The 18,178-nt window shown below is 35.9% G+C and overlaps 1 protein-coding gene across 1 annotated transcript; it reads right to left on the minus strand.

Annotated features, from left to right (window-relative positions):
- Positions 1–13,949: 13,949 nt before the first annotated feature.
- LOC124642051 (cytochrome P450 4C1-like) lies at positions 13,950–17,586 on the minus strand. The gene is made up of 11 exons (XM_047180348.1): positions 17,469–17,586; positions 17,189–17,311; positions 16,658–16,747; positions 16,232–16,342; positions 15,775–15,960; positions 15,433–15,626; positions 15,241–15,310; positions 14,945–15,134; positions 14,699–14,850; positions 14,445–14,624; positions 13,950–14,343 (listed from the first exon to the last, which is right to left on the minus strand). Exons 1-11 carry the CDS (start codon positions 17,584–17,586, stop codon positions 14,189–14,191), a joined length of 1,569 nt encoding a protein of 522 aa, XP_047036304.1. The 3' UTR covers positions 13,950–14,188.
- Between the last annotated feature and the right edge of the window lie 592 nt (positions 17,587–18,178).

The raw sequence follows: 18,178 nt of genomic DNA on the forward strand, positions 1-18,178 counted from the left end.
AAGTGTTAAACTGTTGTCTAATGTGTGCTAAAATGATGATAATTTTTATTTCGCTTAGTTCCGGAGTTCCCTGCTATTTTCTATTCTCGAAGGACTGAGTTACTTTCGTCACATTTATTAGTAAGGATTATTTTTGAACATTACAGAGAAGCAAGGAAGCAAGGATAATTGTTTTTGTACTTCATCCATAAAAAAAACTGTGTGATTCTCTATTTTTGTGTCTGTGCGGAAGTATATTCCGCTCAATAGATTTCTAAAAGTATTGTTTATCTAAGTGACTGATGGGAACTGTAACATCTTTACATATCAAGTTTCAACTACTGCATTTAGTTACCTACATAAAATATTGTTAGTGTTCTATTGCTTTTCCTGGTAGGTATAGTTGTTTGAATAGGTAGGTAATGAATCGTTACTATAGTGACAGCCATTTGGATAAAGTTGGATATAAAATAACATAGAGTTTCGCATCACGCCTACACCTTAAATATTAAGTTAAAAATACGTCACTATAATCATCAGTATTTTGTTATCGTCCCAATGCGGGGTAGCGGCCTTTTCTAGTACATAGAAAGAATGGGATTTAATATTTATGCTTCATCAATGCGGATTGGCGATTTAAGACTTTTTTAGTTCAGGATTACTAAAAAAAAATCCTTCACCGGTGGACTGGGTGGACCCCAACATAAAAATATAACTATAAAAAAAATTACATTGGTACTTGCCTGACCTGGAAATACTAACATATTGGATTATAATTAAACCATAATAAATTAATCAATGTATTTACATTACAGTATCATTTATTGATGAAGTGAAAATATAATCAGTGACAGAGTCTAACAGATAAATGATAATTGCATTAGATCACCATGTAAACACGATATAGAGTACAAGAATTGATATTTATATAACCATTTAAAACATATAATTTCCAATTTTTGATAAAGATTCCAGGTATAGTTGCCATAATTTAAAAAACGTGGGGTTGTACAAGCTTATTATATGCTAAAGCTTTTTCTTACAATGCAAAAATAAATAACTTCGCGAACTCGTAGAGCAAATAGTAAGCCTAAAGATTTTCTGTTTTAAAGTTCTTTAAGTCATTAAAAAAAAGGTTATCAATAAGAGGCGTAAAGGGTGTTGTTTATTATTGTATTGCAGTGGGTGGTGCACTACTTGACAGATAAATATAGTTCACGCATCGGATGTGTGTCCATGTGTGTGCGCACGTACACCTACCTATATTTATGTTTTGCATGTTTCTTTGGCAGCAACAGATTATTAAAGAAAATACCCAAATCGTTAGAAAATATTAAATCACCACCAACATCAGAATCAGGGTCCAAGCTAAGTAATGGTGATGAGGAATCCCGAGAGAGAAACCTCACAATACGTGCAGTTATCAATGAGTTCCATCGCCTGTATTAGTCCCTCAATCCCTTGACCTAGCCGCCCCTTACTCACATTTTTGACTTTTCAACACATATTATAGCCATCAAAATTTCATTGTAACCTTAATGATTAAGATCCAAGCTCCCATTGTTATCAATCAAGCAGAAATTTGAAATCATGTAATTATATTATTAATAGATTTTACAAAATCGAATTGTTTAAAAAAACTTCGAGCTGTGTGAGATCAGATTATTTTTGAAGAAAACTTTTAAAAATAAATTGAAAATTACAACCAGCTTTTAATTTCACTATTATCTTATTAGGTGACACTTTTTAATAAGTACTTTTTAATGTTCTCAATTATCTTATGACTTTCTAATCTCCTTTACGACTGTTTAATTTTAAAAGATAGCAATGTTTATATAACAAAAATCGATATTATTTTAATTACATATTGATATGTAGGTGTGTATTTTGTGATTAATTTAATTAAAACATTTTTATCGCACTAGATATGTTACCACCTTGTGAGCAAAACAACTTTGTTGTAAAAATAAAATAAATACCTAATGAATGTCGATGCATTGAAAACCGTTGGGTTGTGTGAACGAATTTTTAAATGAAGTCCTCAATGGAATGGAAAGAAAATAATTATTTTCAGCATATTTGACAAGAAATAAAATTCCACTATAATTGTTCGCGTACATTTTGTTCGCGATCAAAATTTGTGTATGCGTTGGCGCCTACCAATGCATGTTTGCGTCTAAAGATTGCAGTTTCGCAGTCATTTTAGACGTTTTTGCACCCAATTTATTTACTTTTACAGAAGAAACATTTATGTAGGTACTTAATACCGGTCACATCTCGCCTTAATGCACTAAAATCATGACCTAAGATAGTTTCGTAACATTAACAAGTTACAATAGGCTACACCTACGTACATTGTGGACACAGGTTTAGAAACAAAACAAACACGACGTGGGCCCCGAAAGGTCAGCTAAACGATGATCAGAATCACACTGAATTCAATTTGAAAACGCACTCGCATTTTGAAGTTGTCTATTTGGGTGTCAGTGAGTTATGCGAATGAACATAGTGACACGTAATGTTGAAAACACAGGCATCTGCCGTTGGTTTCACCCACGTCTCGTGAACATTTTCGCGCAAATAGATAAAAATTAGATAAAAAGTAAGTACATAGAGACCTAGATAAAAAGTCGTGGTGGCCTAGTGGGTAAAGAACCAACCTCTCGAGTATGAGGGTGGGGTTCGATTCCAGGTCAGGCAAGTACCAATGCAACTTTTCTAAGTTTGTATATACTTTCTAAGTATATCTTGGACACCAATGGCTGATAAAAAGATGAAGGAAAACATCTTGAGAAAACCTGGACTATAAAGTCCAATCCTTCTCCGTGTGAGAGGAGGCCTGTGCCCAGCAGTGGGACGATAAAAAGGCTGTAACAGTAACAGATAATAAAAAATATGTTATGGCTTTCCTGGATTTTTTGTTAATCTGACGAGTAGTTTCTGAGATCAGCGCATTCTAGCAAAACAACTTTAACGATAATGTGTCAGTTATTCACTTGGTATCTCACCGGACTCGTTGGATGGTGTTGTTGAATCCATTATGCATTACTGTCATATCGGACTATGAGAGAGAGGGAACAGAGAGTGCACCTATGTTCACATATGCATACGCCTGTGCATATGTCTTGACTAGTCTCTTTAAACAACAGCCACAATGGACGGAAAAGTCTGAAAGCCATTATCGCAACTCATCATTCCAAAACCAGCAAAAATGACCAGCACCTATAAACACCCATCTTCTAAATCACAAATAAATCAAATCAACTGCACCAGTAAGTACCTTATTTCCTGGCGCTTGTATGCAGATAGCGTGCAACTGATAACGCGAGGTCAAGGCTTGGTGTCTTAGACTAAACATCTTGCGTAACTTGGGATCTGGGCCGGTACTTCGATCATGCTATCTAGAGAGGCGGGGCTTGGCCTGTACTAGTTATAACTGCTAGTTGTATTAAGAAAAACTGCACTCAATATTAAAGTAAATACATTTTTAATCTGTTTACATAAGAAAAACGAAATTAAGATAAATTTGAATAAAAATAACAATCCACACTGATACGTACAGAGCTAGTTTACCCTGTCACGATAAAATTGCTGAACTAACATTACGAAACGAACTGAGATTATAATTTCCCACAAAGATAGGTGGACTTGAGGACATAACATTTTATTTAGGTGATGGAACTAAATCAATAAAAGTTAACTTAGCATAATATGAGTATGATTCAATAAAGTGTAAGGTACTTTTGCCTTTCTTTGACATGAAATAAATCGACACTACACAAGATCTAACATGATTTTCTAGCTACAAACATTTTATTCGCTACTCAAACGGTTTCCTACATATTTAAGATACCGGACTCCAGCAATAGATCCAAGAAAGGCCTCAGAACATCTAGTTAGTTCCTTTCCAATCTTAATTGCAGTTCCGAAAAGTTTCTTCCCTAATCTTATCACAAGCGTTAACGATACCCGTAAACAAGCCACGTAGAGCTCGCAAAACTTTTGTAACTCATTAACGTACAAAAGTACGTTTTGGATAACTCTTTAGAAGGGCAAAGGGTCTGAGTAAATACTGGAAAACTTCGCCTGTTTGACGACCTGAATGATTTGCTAAGTTGTTTTTTTGCTAACGCGAAAGAAGGGTGTTGTAAGTTTGATTGCTATGTATGCCTGTCTTAAACAAATGAACCGGTTTGTATTCGATTGTTTTATCGAAATCAACCCAGCTGTTGTAAAATAAATAATTAGCTTATTTTATTGTAAGCTAAATATCTACAATTTATCTGAGAAACATGTCTTAGTAATACATGTTTTTAAAACAACTTGTGTAACTTTCAGTGTGCTTCATAATAAGATAAAAATTATATTTTTTGTCATTTTTTTGTGTAAATTATAACAATGCAGAATTTATTTATTTCAACCAAACTATGTATAATTTATTCCGGTAACTAACAAAACTAACAAAATTAAGCGCCACAAGATAGAAATAATAATTATTAGTATTGTCATTTCAAATTCTAATTTTAATCGTAACTCATTTTCCAAAGTTAACAATTTATGAAAAGTTTCGAACAGGTCAGATCCCCAGTTGGTAAAGTTTTGAATGATGCAATAATTTTGATCAGAAGCCAGTTAACTTTTCTTTTAGTTACTTCTGTAAAATGAAGATTGTTTACCTATGGAGCATCGGATTTGACTCTGATTGATCTAAATAAGCTAAAAGTGTAAGTGCGAAAAATGTTATTATGTAGGTATGGCTGTTTTCTCCTGTTTCACGCAAAAACGACTTAATGGATTTTTATGAAACTTGACAATAATATAGCTAACATTAGAATAATATTCGGCTACTTTACGGGAGCAAAAAGTGGTTCCATCGGGACCCGGGTAAACAGCCGGTGGAAGCTAGTTCTTGTATAAAAGGAGGTCACAATTTCTAGAAAAAAACTGAAAAAAATGTGTGATAAAACTGTAGTATGGCATTTAATCTTCCATTTATCTAATCAATTAACTTCGATTAAACTACGCTATTCAATCTCCTTTTTCTATAAATTAACTTTACTCAGCTGAACTTGAGTCAGCAATTCTAGAAAGTTTTACACGATAACAAGTTGTTCAGTTACTTAATCTAAAGCTCTTAAATAGATTTGGAGTAAATATTAAAGTACTACATCAGGCTTAACTAAATCGCTGTGGTTAGTTCAGTGTAAGTAGCGCCATCTATGTTCAGAGGCGAGAACTAGTGAAGATAGATTCAGCTGTAAGCTGTGTACAGAAAACGCAGATTTCAGTAAAAGCTGTTTAAAGGAAACATTTTCTTATTTATGTGTACCCTAAAGGCTCCAAAACTAACCGATTTGAATGATTATTTATCTGTTGTATACTTAGCTATGCTCTTCCCAAGTAACATAGGCAGTAATTTATCCTGATACGGGAGTATACCAGCTTCTGTTTCTGCAAACTATCAACCACGTAATGTGGAAACTTCTCTACGAACCCAGATAAAAGAGTAGCCTATAGCCTTTCTCGATAATGAGCTAACTTACACTGATATAACTTTCCAAATCACAACAGTAGTTCTTGATAAAAACGCTCAAACAAACTGTTTAGCTTTTATCAGGCAGTGTAGGTACTTTGAAGTTGCCTTTCAGTTTCTTATTTTAACTTCGCATACAAAACTTGTAGTTAGCCAGAACATTAAAGGCTTGTTTAATTAATAGAACATAATATTAAAGTCAAAAAAGCAACACCAGTTAAAACCTGATGCATCTGGATTTCGCCTTGAACCTAATAAGATATTATCTGCATTCTGCGCAGGAAGTCCTACCGGTTCTTACATAAAAAACGAATAATAAAAATTTGACTAATTAGACTAAGTCGTAATAATTTTATTGTGTGCATTTTCAGTGTTGGTTGCGTCGGATCCCATGCCACTTATAATAGGGATTTTTTTTAAATCGGAACATTTGTTCCTGATGTTAGCGCGTTCTAGCAAAGAAACATACTTCAGCTGTCTAGTATATTAGTTCAGATTTCTAATACGTTTTTGTTTTGGACGTGTAATTATTGCCATATTTATTAATTGCACATACAATTAGTAAGTTAATCAACGTTTGCTGTGCCCGAGGTCTCGGGTTCGATTCCCGGGTCGGGCCGAAATCGCTTTGTGGGTTTTCTTAAACTTTCAGAAAGCAGCCCGTAGTATGGAAGTTGGTGATTGATTCACCCGTACATCGGAGAGCACGTAAATGTCGGTCCTGCTCCTGATCTCTTTCCGGTCGTGTCAGATTGTCGTCCCATTGGGTTATGAGAGTGAAGGAATAGTGAGTGCACCTGTGTCTGCGCAAATGCTCTTGCACTATAATAATGTCCTGCGCAGCTGGCTCCTGAAATGAGAACAGCCGCCGTGGCCGAAATCGGCCGTGGACGCCATTATTATAATTTTTCCCAATAATTTTACTAAATGTTTTCGGGAATATAGTGCCGAATATATCAAATATTTGTTGCTATTCTATTATTACTTCCATTAAAATAATTATTCGGTTAATAACACAGTAGAGTGTCCCAAGTTTAAAATTGCTCTCCAAATAAATAATAGTTTTAAAAAAACTAAAAAAACACGCTTTTTATAGAAAAACGAACCAAAAAATAGAAAATAAATTTTAATGAATTTAAATTAAGAAAACAGTGTTAAAAATTTCAATGAATATAAATTAATAATAGTGTGAATACAAAAAAAAATATTTAAAAAAAATCGGTAAAAAAAACTTTTAAGTTAAACGGTTTTATCTTATGTGTACTGAAAACTAGAAAATAAAAAAATAGTTACTTACCTGTCAACCTACGTAGGTGGTCCCGGTCATATTAAACTAAAATAAAAACGTGGGGCCCATTAACTATTGCTGTAGTACTTTCTTCTAGAGGTATAATAGGTGTGGATTGCATCGACTTACTATAATCGTAACTGGAGATTTTGACAATCAATAATCAGCCGTAGCGGCTTCACCAGCGAACGCCGAGCTCACGATCTACCAAAGTATAAAGATATGCTTTGCCATAGGTAGGATTTCACAGGGGCCCCACGTTTTTATTTTAGTTTAATATGACCGGGACCACCTACGTAGGTTGACAGGTAAGTAACTATTTTTTTATTTTCTAGTTTTCAGTACACATAAGATAAAACCGTTTAACTTAAAAGTTTTTTTTACCGATTTTTTATTTTCTAGTTTTTAGTATTTAATGAAAATGCCTACCGAATATTCCTCATTCTATCTAATTCATTTAGTGCATCATTATTACACGGTCTCTTACCTGAAAATTTATTACAATCCAATTCCTCAATACATAGCCCTTCCAGATACTTTTTTTTGTAACAACCCCAAAAATCATCACATGACCTCTCCTGCTGTGGGTCAGCAGCGGTGAGGGAGTGCCAGACTCTTGACTAAAAATCGTTTTGTTCCGTCGTAGGCCTTTTATGTACCAGGGCCGCGGTAACTCTTTCGAACAATCTCGCAGCCCAGGCAGGCCTTGGCCCTGTTGGGCCCCGCTGGAGTTACTGACAGTTTTCTACTTGTGAAGCCCTTTCATTTGATACCCATATTGGTGGGATTGATAAAAAATTGTTATCAGGCATTTGGTAGCAGCGGCCATCTTAGATTTCAATTTTGCATAGTAAATTGTATTCTACTTGTTGAGACCTTTCATTTAATACCCATGTTGATGGGATTTATAAAACCTAAGTTATCCGCCATTTTGTAGAGGCCGCCATCTTGGATTTTAATTTTATATAGTACATTGTATTCTACTGGTTGAGAACTTTCATTTGATACCCATATTGATGGGATTGATAAAACCTACGTTGTCCGCCATTTTGTAGCGGCCGCCATCTTGGATTTCAATTTTTTATAGTACATTGTATTCTGCTTGTTGAGCCCTTTCATTTGATACCCATATTGATGGGATTGATAAAATCTACGTTATCCGCCATTTTGTGCCGGCGGCCATATTGGATTTACAATGTTATTGATATTACTATATTGTATTGTCATCGGAATTAAAGGTGTATACAAAATTTCAGATTAATCGGTTGACAGGAAGAGGGTGAAATTTGAATTACTAAATTTGACCCAAGAATGAATAAAACAAACGGGGTGAGCTAAATAAAACCGTTTAATAAAAAGCGTGGGGTGCATGGTGTCAATAGTTATAAATATTTTATTGACAGATATGAGTACAGTGATTTTCATTTCGATAATATCTTAAAAAGCACGCTTTTTTTTAATATTTTTTTTTGTATTCACAGTATTATTAATTTATATTCATTGAAATTTTTAACACTGTTTTCTTAATTTAAATTCATTAAAATTTATTTTCTATTTTTTGGTTCGTTTTTCTATAAAAAGCGTGTTTTTTTAGTTTTTTTAAAACTATTATTTATTTTCTACTTTTTAGTTTGTTTTAAAACTATTATTTGTTTTGTAGAATTAAAATTCTCTTTAGTATACAAAAATTTGTCAATATTACAGAAAACTGCTAAAGATAATTATTGGAAATAAAAATTAACATCGAGTCCTGCCTTATCGACTGTAGAGAAAAATTCTAGAAAATTTTAATTAATTTTCTTACCTTATCGACTATAGATGAAAATTATATAAATTAACAAAAATCATATTTTGCAAATTGAAAAGCCTAGAAGTCGGTGTCTAATTGATGTTACTAAGTTAATTTTGCCACCGACTTCTAGGCCGATGCACCTAAAATTAGTTTTTTTTTTTGCTTTTTAGTGTTTTGGGAAGTCGGTTTAATTTTTTTGTAAAAAGGTTATTTATTTAAAGCTTTACAGTGATATGAATAGTTGTCACTATCCATACAAGTCCAAACGAGGTATTTTACATAGGTATTCAATTGTCGAGTTCCCTCGACTTTCTCTGGTCTCCATCATCAGGTCAGCTCCAAACCTTCACTGTTGCATAGGTCTTGTCAATACGAATAATTTAAGCCCAAACACAAGGTAGTTTACATATTCAGTTGTCGAGTTCCCTCGACTTTCTCTGGTCTCCATCATCAGGTCAGCTCCAAACCTTCACTGTTGCAAAGGTCTTGTCAATACAAATAATTTAAGCCCAAACACGAGGTAGTTTACATATTCAGTTGTCGATTCCCCTCGACCCTCTCTGGTCTCCATCATCAGGTCAGCTCCAAATCTTCACAGTTGAATAGTGCTTTTAGGCGTACACCTGAGTGTCAAGTTTTTACCCTATGTATGCCTACAACTTTTGAAGGTTGCCCTCGATTTCTCAGGGTTTCCATCATCAGATCCTGACCTGATGACTATGGGACCAACTGGCAGCTATTCCGAGTCGAACAAAAAAAGAATCACGTAAATCGGTCTATAAACCTCGGAGTAATCGATGTTTATGTGTAACCTCCTCCTTTTTGGGAAGTCGGTTAAAAATTGAATTATTTTATCAAATTATTGTATTGTCATCGGTCCTCAATAAATCTACAAAGTTTGAACGAAATCTGGCCGTTTCAAGTGGGTCAAAATCGCGCCCAAAGAAGTCGATTACAAACATACAGGTGAAGCTAATAAAAAGCGTGTAAAAACACACCGTTCATTAGAAAAATTTATGAAACAGCAAAGTATTTAAGATATTTATGTATATTGATAATGATGGTATCTTATTGCTCATTTCCTACTTAATTTTTAATGCAGTCAATTCAGATATAAAAACCGACCAAGTGCGAGTCGGACTCGCACACGAAGGGTTCCGTACCATTATTTATAAAAGCAAAAATGAACAAAAAATCACGTTTGTTGTGTGGGAGCCCCCCAAAATATCTATTTTATTCTAGTTTTCAGTATTTTTTGTTATAGTGGCAACAGAAATACATCATCTGCGAAAATTTCAACTCTCTAATTATCACGGTTCATGAGATACAGCCTGGTGACAGATGGACAGACGGACGGACTGACGGGCAGAGGAGCGAAAACAATAGGGTAAATTCTGACCGAGTCGTAATGGCCTAGTGGGTAAATAAACAATTATGAGCTTAGGTTCTATTTCAGGCCAAGCAATTCAACTTTTCTAAGGTGAAGAAGCCTGACTAAAGGTGAAGGAAAAGTGCATCAATTAACATTATTTAACTGCATTTACAATTTTATGAAAATAGCTGAATTGTTTCAGGTGGAAATTAGAGAGGAGGTAGCTTGGACCTGGGAGGACATGGGATAGTTTTGTCACCATCCGGCTACGGGAAGCAGTTATTGAATATACTCGCGAGCGCCCGAAACCACGAGCGGAAGCTAGTTATTAAATACTAGCGTCTGCTAGCGGTTTCACCCGCATCCCGTGGGAACATCTGCATGAACCCGGATAAAAAGTAGCCTATAGCCTTCCTCGATAAATGGGCTATCTAACACCGAAAGAATTGTTCAAATCGGACCAGTAGTTCCTGAGATTAGCGTTCAAACAAACAAACTCTTCAGCTTTATAATATTAGTATAGATTTAATCTAAAGTATGTTTTTCTTGTGTTGCGTCATATCTTAATCTGAATAGTTAAATTAATATTAATTATTCCATAAATTAAATATATTAATAGTTCAAAATGACTAAAAATCACGACTTTAAAAATGCACCTAAAAATAAAAAACCGGCTTAACAAGACTTTGCTGGCTTGAAACCTTATCAAGATCAAACTTCATCATGAGACTTTTCGAACAATTCTAAACACACGCTATAATACGATGTTCAATTATGAAGTTTGACACTAATACATTACACAGTATTATCATCCAAACTACACAAAGGCAGTAAATTTTCAGGATCTTTGGAAGCACTACCTCTAGTTGTTACCCACCCCCCACAAAAATCTTGGTTGCTATCTTAGATTCCAGTACATAGTTACAATTAACTATCAAATCTACCATAATGCAATGTACTGTTTAGAATGGACCTGCGAGTCGACTTAATAAAAGCGTGTTAAATATACCTACTTACTTTTATAAAAAAACTAAATGGTATTTTTTTACATTTTTTGAAGTTAAGATTTCCTAGACATAGTATGACAGATAAATCATTATAGATCTGCTCTCGCTGTGGCGGCATATTGGGCTGACATAGTGTAGTCTCAATATATGACATGTCATCGACACGATAGAAGAAGAAGAAGAATAGAACTAAAGAGAAATTCCTACGATTATCGACAAGTTTCAATTGCAGATGACGATTGACGAAACGCAAGTACATATCAATATTTTTTATGTCCGACATATCTCAGTGCCTCAAGACGAAAGTCTACAATCAATGTGTGTTACCAGTGATGACTTACGGCACCGAAACGTGGTCTCTCACTATCGGCCTCATCTCAAAGCTTAGATTCGCTTAACGAGCTATGGAGGGTTTCTCTACGTGATCGAATCCGAAATGAGGAGATCCGTAGACGAACTTAAGTCACCGATATAGCCCACCGGATTAGCAAGTTGAAGTGGCAATGGGCAGGCCATATTGGACGCAGAGCGGATGGCCCATGGGGTCGAAAAGTGCTGGAGTGGAGACCACGGACTAGCAAGCGCAGCGTATGACGTCCACCAACAAGGTAGACAGACGACCTTATAAATGTCGACGGAAGACGCTGGATGCAGGTCGCCTCCAACAGGTATCTGTGGAGGTCTAAGGGGGAGGCCTATGTTCAGCAGTGGACGTCCTATGGCTGAGATGATGATGATGATGTTTTAAATAGATAGTCTGACACTAACTTTGTAACTGGGTTGAGGAGGTCAGAAAGGCAGTCACTCCTTGTAAAACACTGGTTAGACTAAACCAAACATGGTTGTGAAAAAGCTCGGGAGATGTAGATGATGACAACAATATCCGTCCAATGTTGCATCCTGGTGACAGACAGACAGCAAAGTCTTGTTAATGGTCCTGCTTTAAGCTTGTGGCACATTATAGCAGCACCGCAACAGCACGGCTGCAGCACGGCGTCGCCTCGAATTAAGACTACGGCTAGCTGCCAGCGCCGCTCGCCGTCGGCGCGCCGGCCGCGCGCCTGCCGCGAGGTGTAAGCTTGCTGTCACCGCAAACTCAATATTATTTTAAGACGATTATGATTGATGTTATGATTGAACACGACGTAATGACGTTGTTTCGCTGCCGGCTCGGAGTCGGCGCGCAATTAGCACGCCGTCGGCGCGCTGTACGCATGAGGACCGCTCGCTTGCAGCACGCGGGCGGCGAGTCGAGTTGTGTGGAAGCGGCAAGCACGCTGACTGCTCGCCGTTGGCTTTTTCATATTGACATTACGAAATATATTATAATATACACGATTTAATGCTCTAAATTGAATGACAACTTAAATGCTGGTGTGGAGCCGTGCTGTTGCGGTGCCGCTATAATGTGCCATAACCTTTATTCTTTCAATACGGAACCCAAAAAGTTATCAGAAATTATTTTCTGGTTTGAAATTACCAAGTAATCGTGGTAGGTATATAAATATAGTGAACAGGTTGTTTTACGTACATAAATAAAATAATCGTGTTCAAACATGGTGTCGCTGGTCCAGATCATAGCTTGTTGTGTGGTGCTCGCTGTATGGAGACTGGTGAAACCGACATGATGATCAGAATCACCTGATAAGGCCTGTCCATAAGTAGCCCGTATACATCATTTATTATTTACATTAATATAGGAACCTTCATCTTCTAGTGGTAATATTAGCATTTGTAACAATAAACTGTCACTATCATATGTATGTATGTTCAAAAATATACACAGTTTGTTTTATTTTCTTAAATATTCTGAGCCCTCTCGACGAAAACGAAACGCCCACGTCACGACATGGTAAAAATAACAATCATCATATCAGTCGCAACACTCTTTACAGAGTGGTCGTGGACAACATTTCATTGATATCATTTGTGGCAGAAGCATTGGAGCCCGTCGTTTTTACGATAACTCGTAAAATAACAATAATTATTATTTATATAAATCTTCGAATCCGATGTGGTAGTTAGGTATGGCTCGCGAGGTGTCAGCCGGAGTTACTTTCGCATTTTTTATATTAGTCTTACTTGTATTTTTTTCTTAAATCAACAACCCTTAAATAAAATAAGTGATATAAGACTACATTACATAGTCAAGAATAAGTGCAAATAAATGCACAGGTCTCGGCAAAAATACTCAAAAGAAAGACTATCAGAATTCTCAGTGTTTGGTTTGTGGCGAAAAAAGCAATCAAGTAAAGTCATAGATAACTGGTACCAATACACTGCTTGTCTCAAATGGGCTCAAATAATCATTTGGCTTTCGAGCAAGAAATATTACTTTTTGTATTCAAAAATAAGTTCTTCGTTATCTTTATTGACCCACCCCATGAATAAAAAATATCTATTCGGTTTGACCATTAGGTATGGGGTGAATTCGGATTTATAACTTTTATTAATAATTAAAATATTTTGTAATTACTCTGACTAATCTCAAATATTGTTATGCCAAACTATAGCCTAATGCATACGCAAACTTTAAGGGCATTGATTACTTGTGTCCTTTTCTTAACTATAAGGTATCCCCCACCTTCCCGTTCCTATATCGCAAGAGAGGAAGACATATGTAAGATATTACGGGTTCAAGATAAATAAATGTATACTGTCATCACAACATATAATTAAAGAATAAATCTAAGAATAAAACATATAATTAAAAAAAAAAAAAAAATTTTAATTAAATCAAAACATATCAAAGAGTTATATTGGAAAACATTAGCAATAGACAAGAACATCCTCGTATAAAATAATTTGTACGAATACAATATCAATTTTAATAAAACAATGTTAATATCTGAGTATGAATTAACATTGACGCAAAAAATATCATGCAAGTATTGAGAGTCAACGACTCTTCGAAATTTCAGGAACAGGATTTTTCAACCACTGACATTCAGTTGCATATGGTTAGGTACACTGGATGCTGAGCTCAATCTATTCTAAAATACTGTCCTGATGGGAATAATCCATAAAGGAACTAAGTATATTTTGAATAACCTTAAATCAATTAATCTGTTGCATTGCGAGAGATATTTAGCAACCACTATTTCATTACATATACCGTGCTCAAATTATCATTGCATTATCCATATCTTCTAATTGCGCGTAGAAGTTAATTCTAGTACTTAGGATTTTTGTCAGAATAAAAGTTAAATCAACTTTATTACGCCCTCGGGTCCAAGCTTACGAAATGGCCAGCCACCGGTTTTAAGAAGATATCACATCGTGTCTCCAACTTCTCAAGATCACTGTGGATACGATAGTGTCGCAATATATACGCCAGAGTCGTTTTAATCAGCATCACGGCGTATAATTTACCTGTAAAGAAAGATCGTTTAGTAAACATATTTTTGCTAACCAAATTTCAAAAGCTAGCCAAAATTACTACCACAAGCAAAGACCATAAAATAAATAATTACCGATACAGTTGCGTCTGCCCATACTAAAACTGGCGAAACAGTTAGGATTTTTGGGCAATCGAGCCGGGTCCAACCACCGGTCCGGTATGAACTGATCCTTGTCCGGCCCCCACATAGCATGACGATGAAGACCGTACACACATATCATGTACGTACAATTAGCTGGTAGAGTATAGTTCTCTGAAAAATATACGAAATCATCTTGAACGTCTTTCCTAATCACGAACAATTTCAGCTTTATATACTAAACTTACTCAGCTTCACATCTACCTTAGAAGTCCTAGCGAATCTTGGAACTGGGGGATATAACCTCAAAGTCTCTTTTATCACTGCTTCCATATACACCAGCTTCGGCAGATCATGTTTGTTTATATCCCTCTCTTCATCTTCAAGTACCTTTTGTAGCCTGGAGAAAATAAAATTGGTGTTAATAATGTAAATTGTGAGAATTCTACCTCTGGATATTCCTAGTAAGGAGAATGCACGCTTATCATACTTACTCTTGATACATTTTTTCCTGTACATCAGGATGCGATCCAATCACTATCAAAATGAACGTTAAAGATGTTGCGGTAGTATCGTAAGCACCTCCTACTATGGTATCTAAATGTTCCCTGATTTCATCATCAGTGAAGGCATTTTGTTTGTCAGCCAAGTCCAGCATTCGATCCAATGAAGACACAAAGTCTTCTGTAACATAATCATTCAACAACAGTCCTCAACACAATTTTGCTCTTCTAGTTGGATTTGTTAGAAGAGACAGTTGTGCTGTGTGGTTTTAAATAATCGAATTTACCTGTAGCTGATTCTCCCAATTCATCCATCCGATTAGCAGCTTTCAATTCAGATTTTCGATTATTCATCACCTGTAAATACAATACGGAATGTTTCTTAAAATTGATGAAGTTGTAAATCATTTTAATTCATTTATTATTTAAAGCATTTTAAGGTTCATTGCAGTATAATGGACAAATTACTAAACAATTACCGATTTAGTTATGTCTTTCATGATGTTAGCCAATTCATTACTTTCTCTACCGGACGTCGTCATTTTGTAGAGGAAGGATAAATGTAACCAAACATTCTGTACTCTTTCTAATATTAGCATCAATACTTTTTCAGTAGCATGTGAATAGGTTTTAAGTGTCTTATTGTTCTCAACGTTTGTTCCGAATGTTGTTCCTGTTAAAATAAATTCCTGTTAATATTTTGAGTTAGGTCATGGTTGGGTGATCTCAACAAAATTGACTTTTCCATTATTCATTGAAATTAAACCTTGAATATTTGGTTGTTTTCGCCCTCCCATTCTGATTTAAGATATAGTACTCACGGTACGCAATTTTCAATATATTGGTGATTAAGTACGGCTGAATGTCAAAAGGTCCCTTCCCTGCCTCCGAGGCGAGTGCGGACACGAGAAACTTCGACTGTCTGCAGAATTTACCGACAAATGACTGCATGACTTGCAGGTTAAAAGCTGGATTCATTAGTTTGCGATGAGTTTTCCACGTATCGACTGAAATGGGGTGAGGTTGGTTTCAACAATAAACATTTTTTAGTTTAATTCATAAAAAGGGATTTCCGAAAATCATTCTCATTAAAATAAAGCTGAAATTGCATTAATTTTTTATGTAAATCAGTTTCTTCATACAAACTTTTGTGTTTATGATGTTAGTAGGATAGTCATCATCATCCTCCGAGCCTTTTCCAAACTATGTTGGGGTCGGCTTCCAGTCTAACCGGATTCAGCTGATGTTAGTAGGATAGTAAGAAGTAGGTTTCATTACCGTTTGCTGTTACAAGGCCCCTGCCATAAACGTTTTCACCGTATCTGTAGACGCATGGCTTCTCTAAACAGTTATTTGCTACTGTTAGACTATCATCTGGGTCTGTTAATACTGAAACAACAGAACAACACAAAAGTTAGTTCAACTCAATTTATTTTCAAGTACTGATTTTTCAACCTAACGGTTGATCGAAATTACATTTATAACAAACTAGCCGTTTTCCCGCGGTTTTACCCGCGTCCCGTGGTAACTACTGCCCGCACCGGGATAAAATATAGCCTATATTACTTGTGGATAATGTAGCTTTCGAATGGTGAAAGAATTTTTAAAAACGGTCCAGTAGTTTTTGAGCCTATTCATTACAACCAAAAAAACAAACAAAGTTTTCCTCCTTGTAATATTAAGTATAGATGGTTGGGAACTTACTAAACGTAGAATGAGTTCCGAGTCGTATTTGAATAAGATCATTGTTCTTCAAACAGAAGTCATAATATTGTTTTTCACACTTCCACATATCTGAAAAAAAAACGTTAATTTCATATGGTAGACCGAGAAAAAGATGGATTAATTGCCCCGAAACAGGACATGAATAAAAAGTTAGTGGATGTTAGTATGACGTCTGACAGAGAGAAAGTAAAAGAAAAGTACATATCACGCCGACCCCAAATGATTTAGGAACAGTGCAAGAAGAAGAAGTTTTCGTTTGCCCTATATACTATGTTTGATGTCCTTGGTTCGCTTGTAGGCTTCGTTTTCACGGCAAAGTGGGATGCCCTTTAATCTTGGGCCATTTTGATGACATAAAATTCAAAAAAATGTCTTCTTGAGAGTTTTGGGATGCATAGGGGCAAAATACACGTGCTATTTCTTGCTATTATTATCGTATCATATGCTCATAGTATAACGATGTACGAAAATTAATTGATGAAAGAAAATAAAATAATGAGAGTAGCTTACGCATAGCGTCGCCCATTAACTGATACCCGTGTCCTATGAGTGGCAGACATCCAGGGTACATCGGCGGTGACTTCACACTGCGTGGTTTCAACCAGGACCATATCGCCAACGCAATGCGTGACACTGTCAAAAATATAGTTAAAATCAAATCCTCCTCAAAGAGAATATTTAACCCTACGGGGTCCCTTAGAGCAAAAGTCTGCCGGGGCTGCAAGATTGTTCCGTTACCTCGACCCTGGTACCCAGAGGGAAATAATAAGTGAATATTTTAATGCCTTACGAGATAAGTCAGCCCCCAATTTCCCAGGGTACACATTAAGAGATGGAGACCACGGCTTCACCAGTCTCCACACAGCGAACACCACACAACAAGCGATGATTAGGACTTCCAACACCATGTCTAAACACAGTTTATACATCTATGTAAATTAATATACCCAGATCATTCTTTATATACCTAGCTACTATACTACGATTTATTAAGGTTCCGTGCCCATTGTAACAGCAAGACCGTTACTAAGATTTCGCTGTCCGTCTGTCACGAAGAACCAACATTTTTATAATGATCGTTGTCGTTACAGCCGGGTGACGTCCACTGCTGAACAAAGACCTCCCCGAAGCTTTGAGGTTTTGCCCATACTCATCACGCTGGGTTTGCATTATAATAGTCTATCTATAATTAAAATAATAATAATTTGGGGGCCGCCTATACAGCAGACGTGATTTATGGTCGTTTTACACAGAATGGTACGGAACCCCTTTGTGCGCGAGTCCGATCCACCCTTGGCCAGTTTTTTTTGTGCGTCACCGGCGTTTCGTCTTCATACCTAGGCACCTACGTTTTTGATTCCATATAATTTAATTTCGTCTATAAAACGCGGTTTGTAGTTGTAATTTTGAATTTAAATAAATAAAATAAAACATTTCATTTTTATCAACAATAATGTGTCTTAGATAACTTTCCGAATATAATAGATATTTCTCAGTCCA

Source organism: Helicoverpa zea, chromosome 23, assembly GCF_022581195.2.
Source record: "Helicoverpa zea isolate HzStark_Cry1AcR chromosome 23, ilHelZeax1.1, whole genome shotgun sequence".
Lineage (NCBI taxonomy): Eukaryota > Metazoa > Arthropoda > Insecta > Lepidoptera > Noctuidae > Helicoverpa > Helicoverpa zea.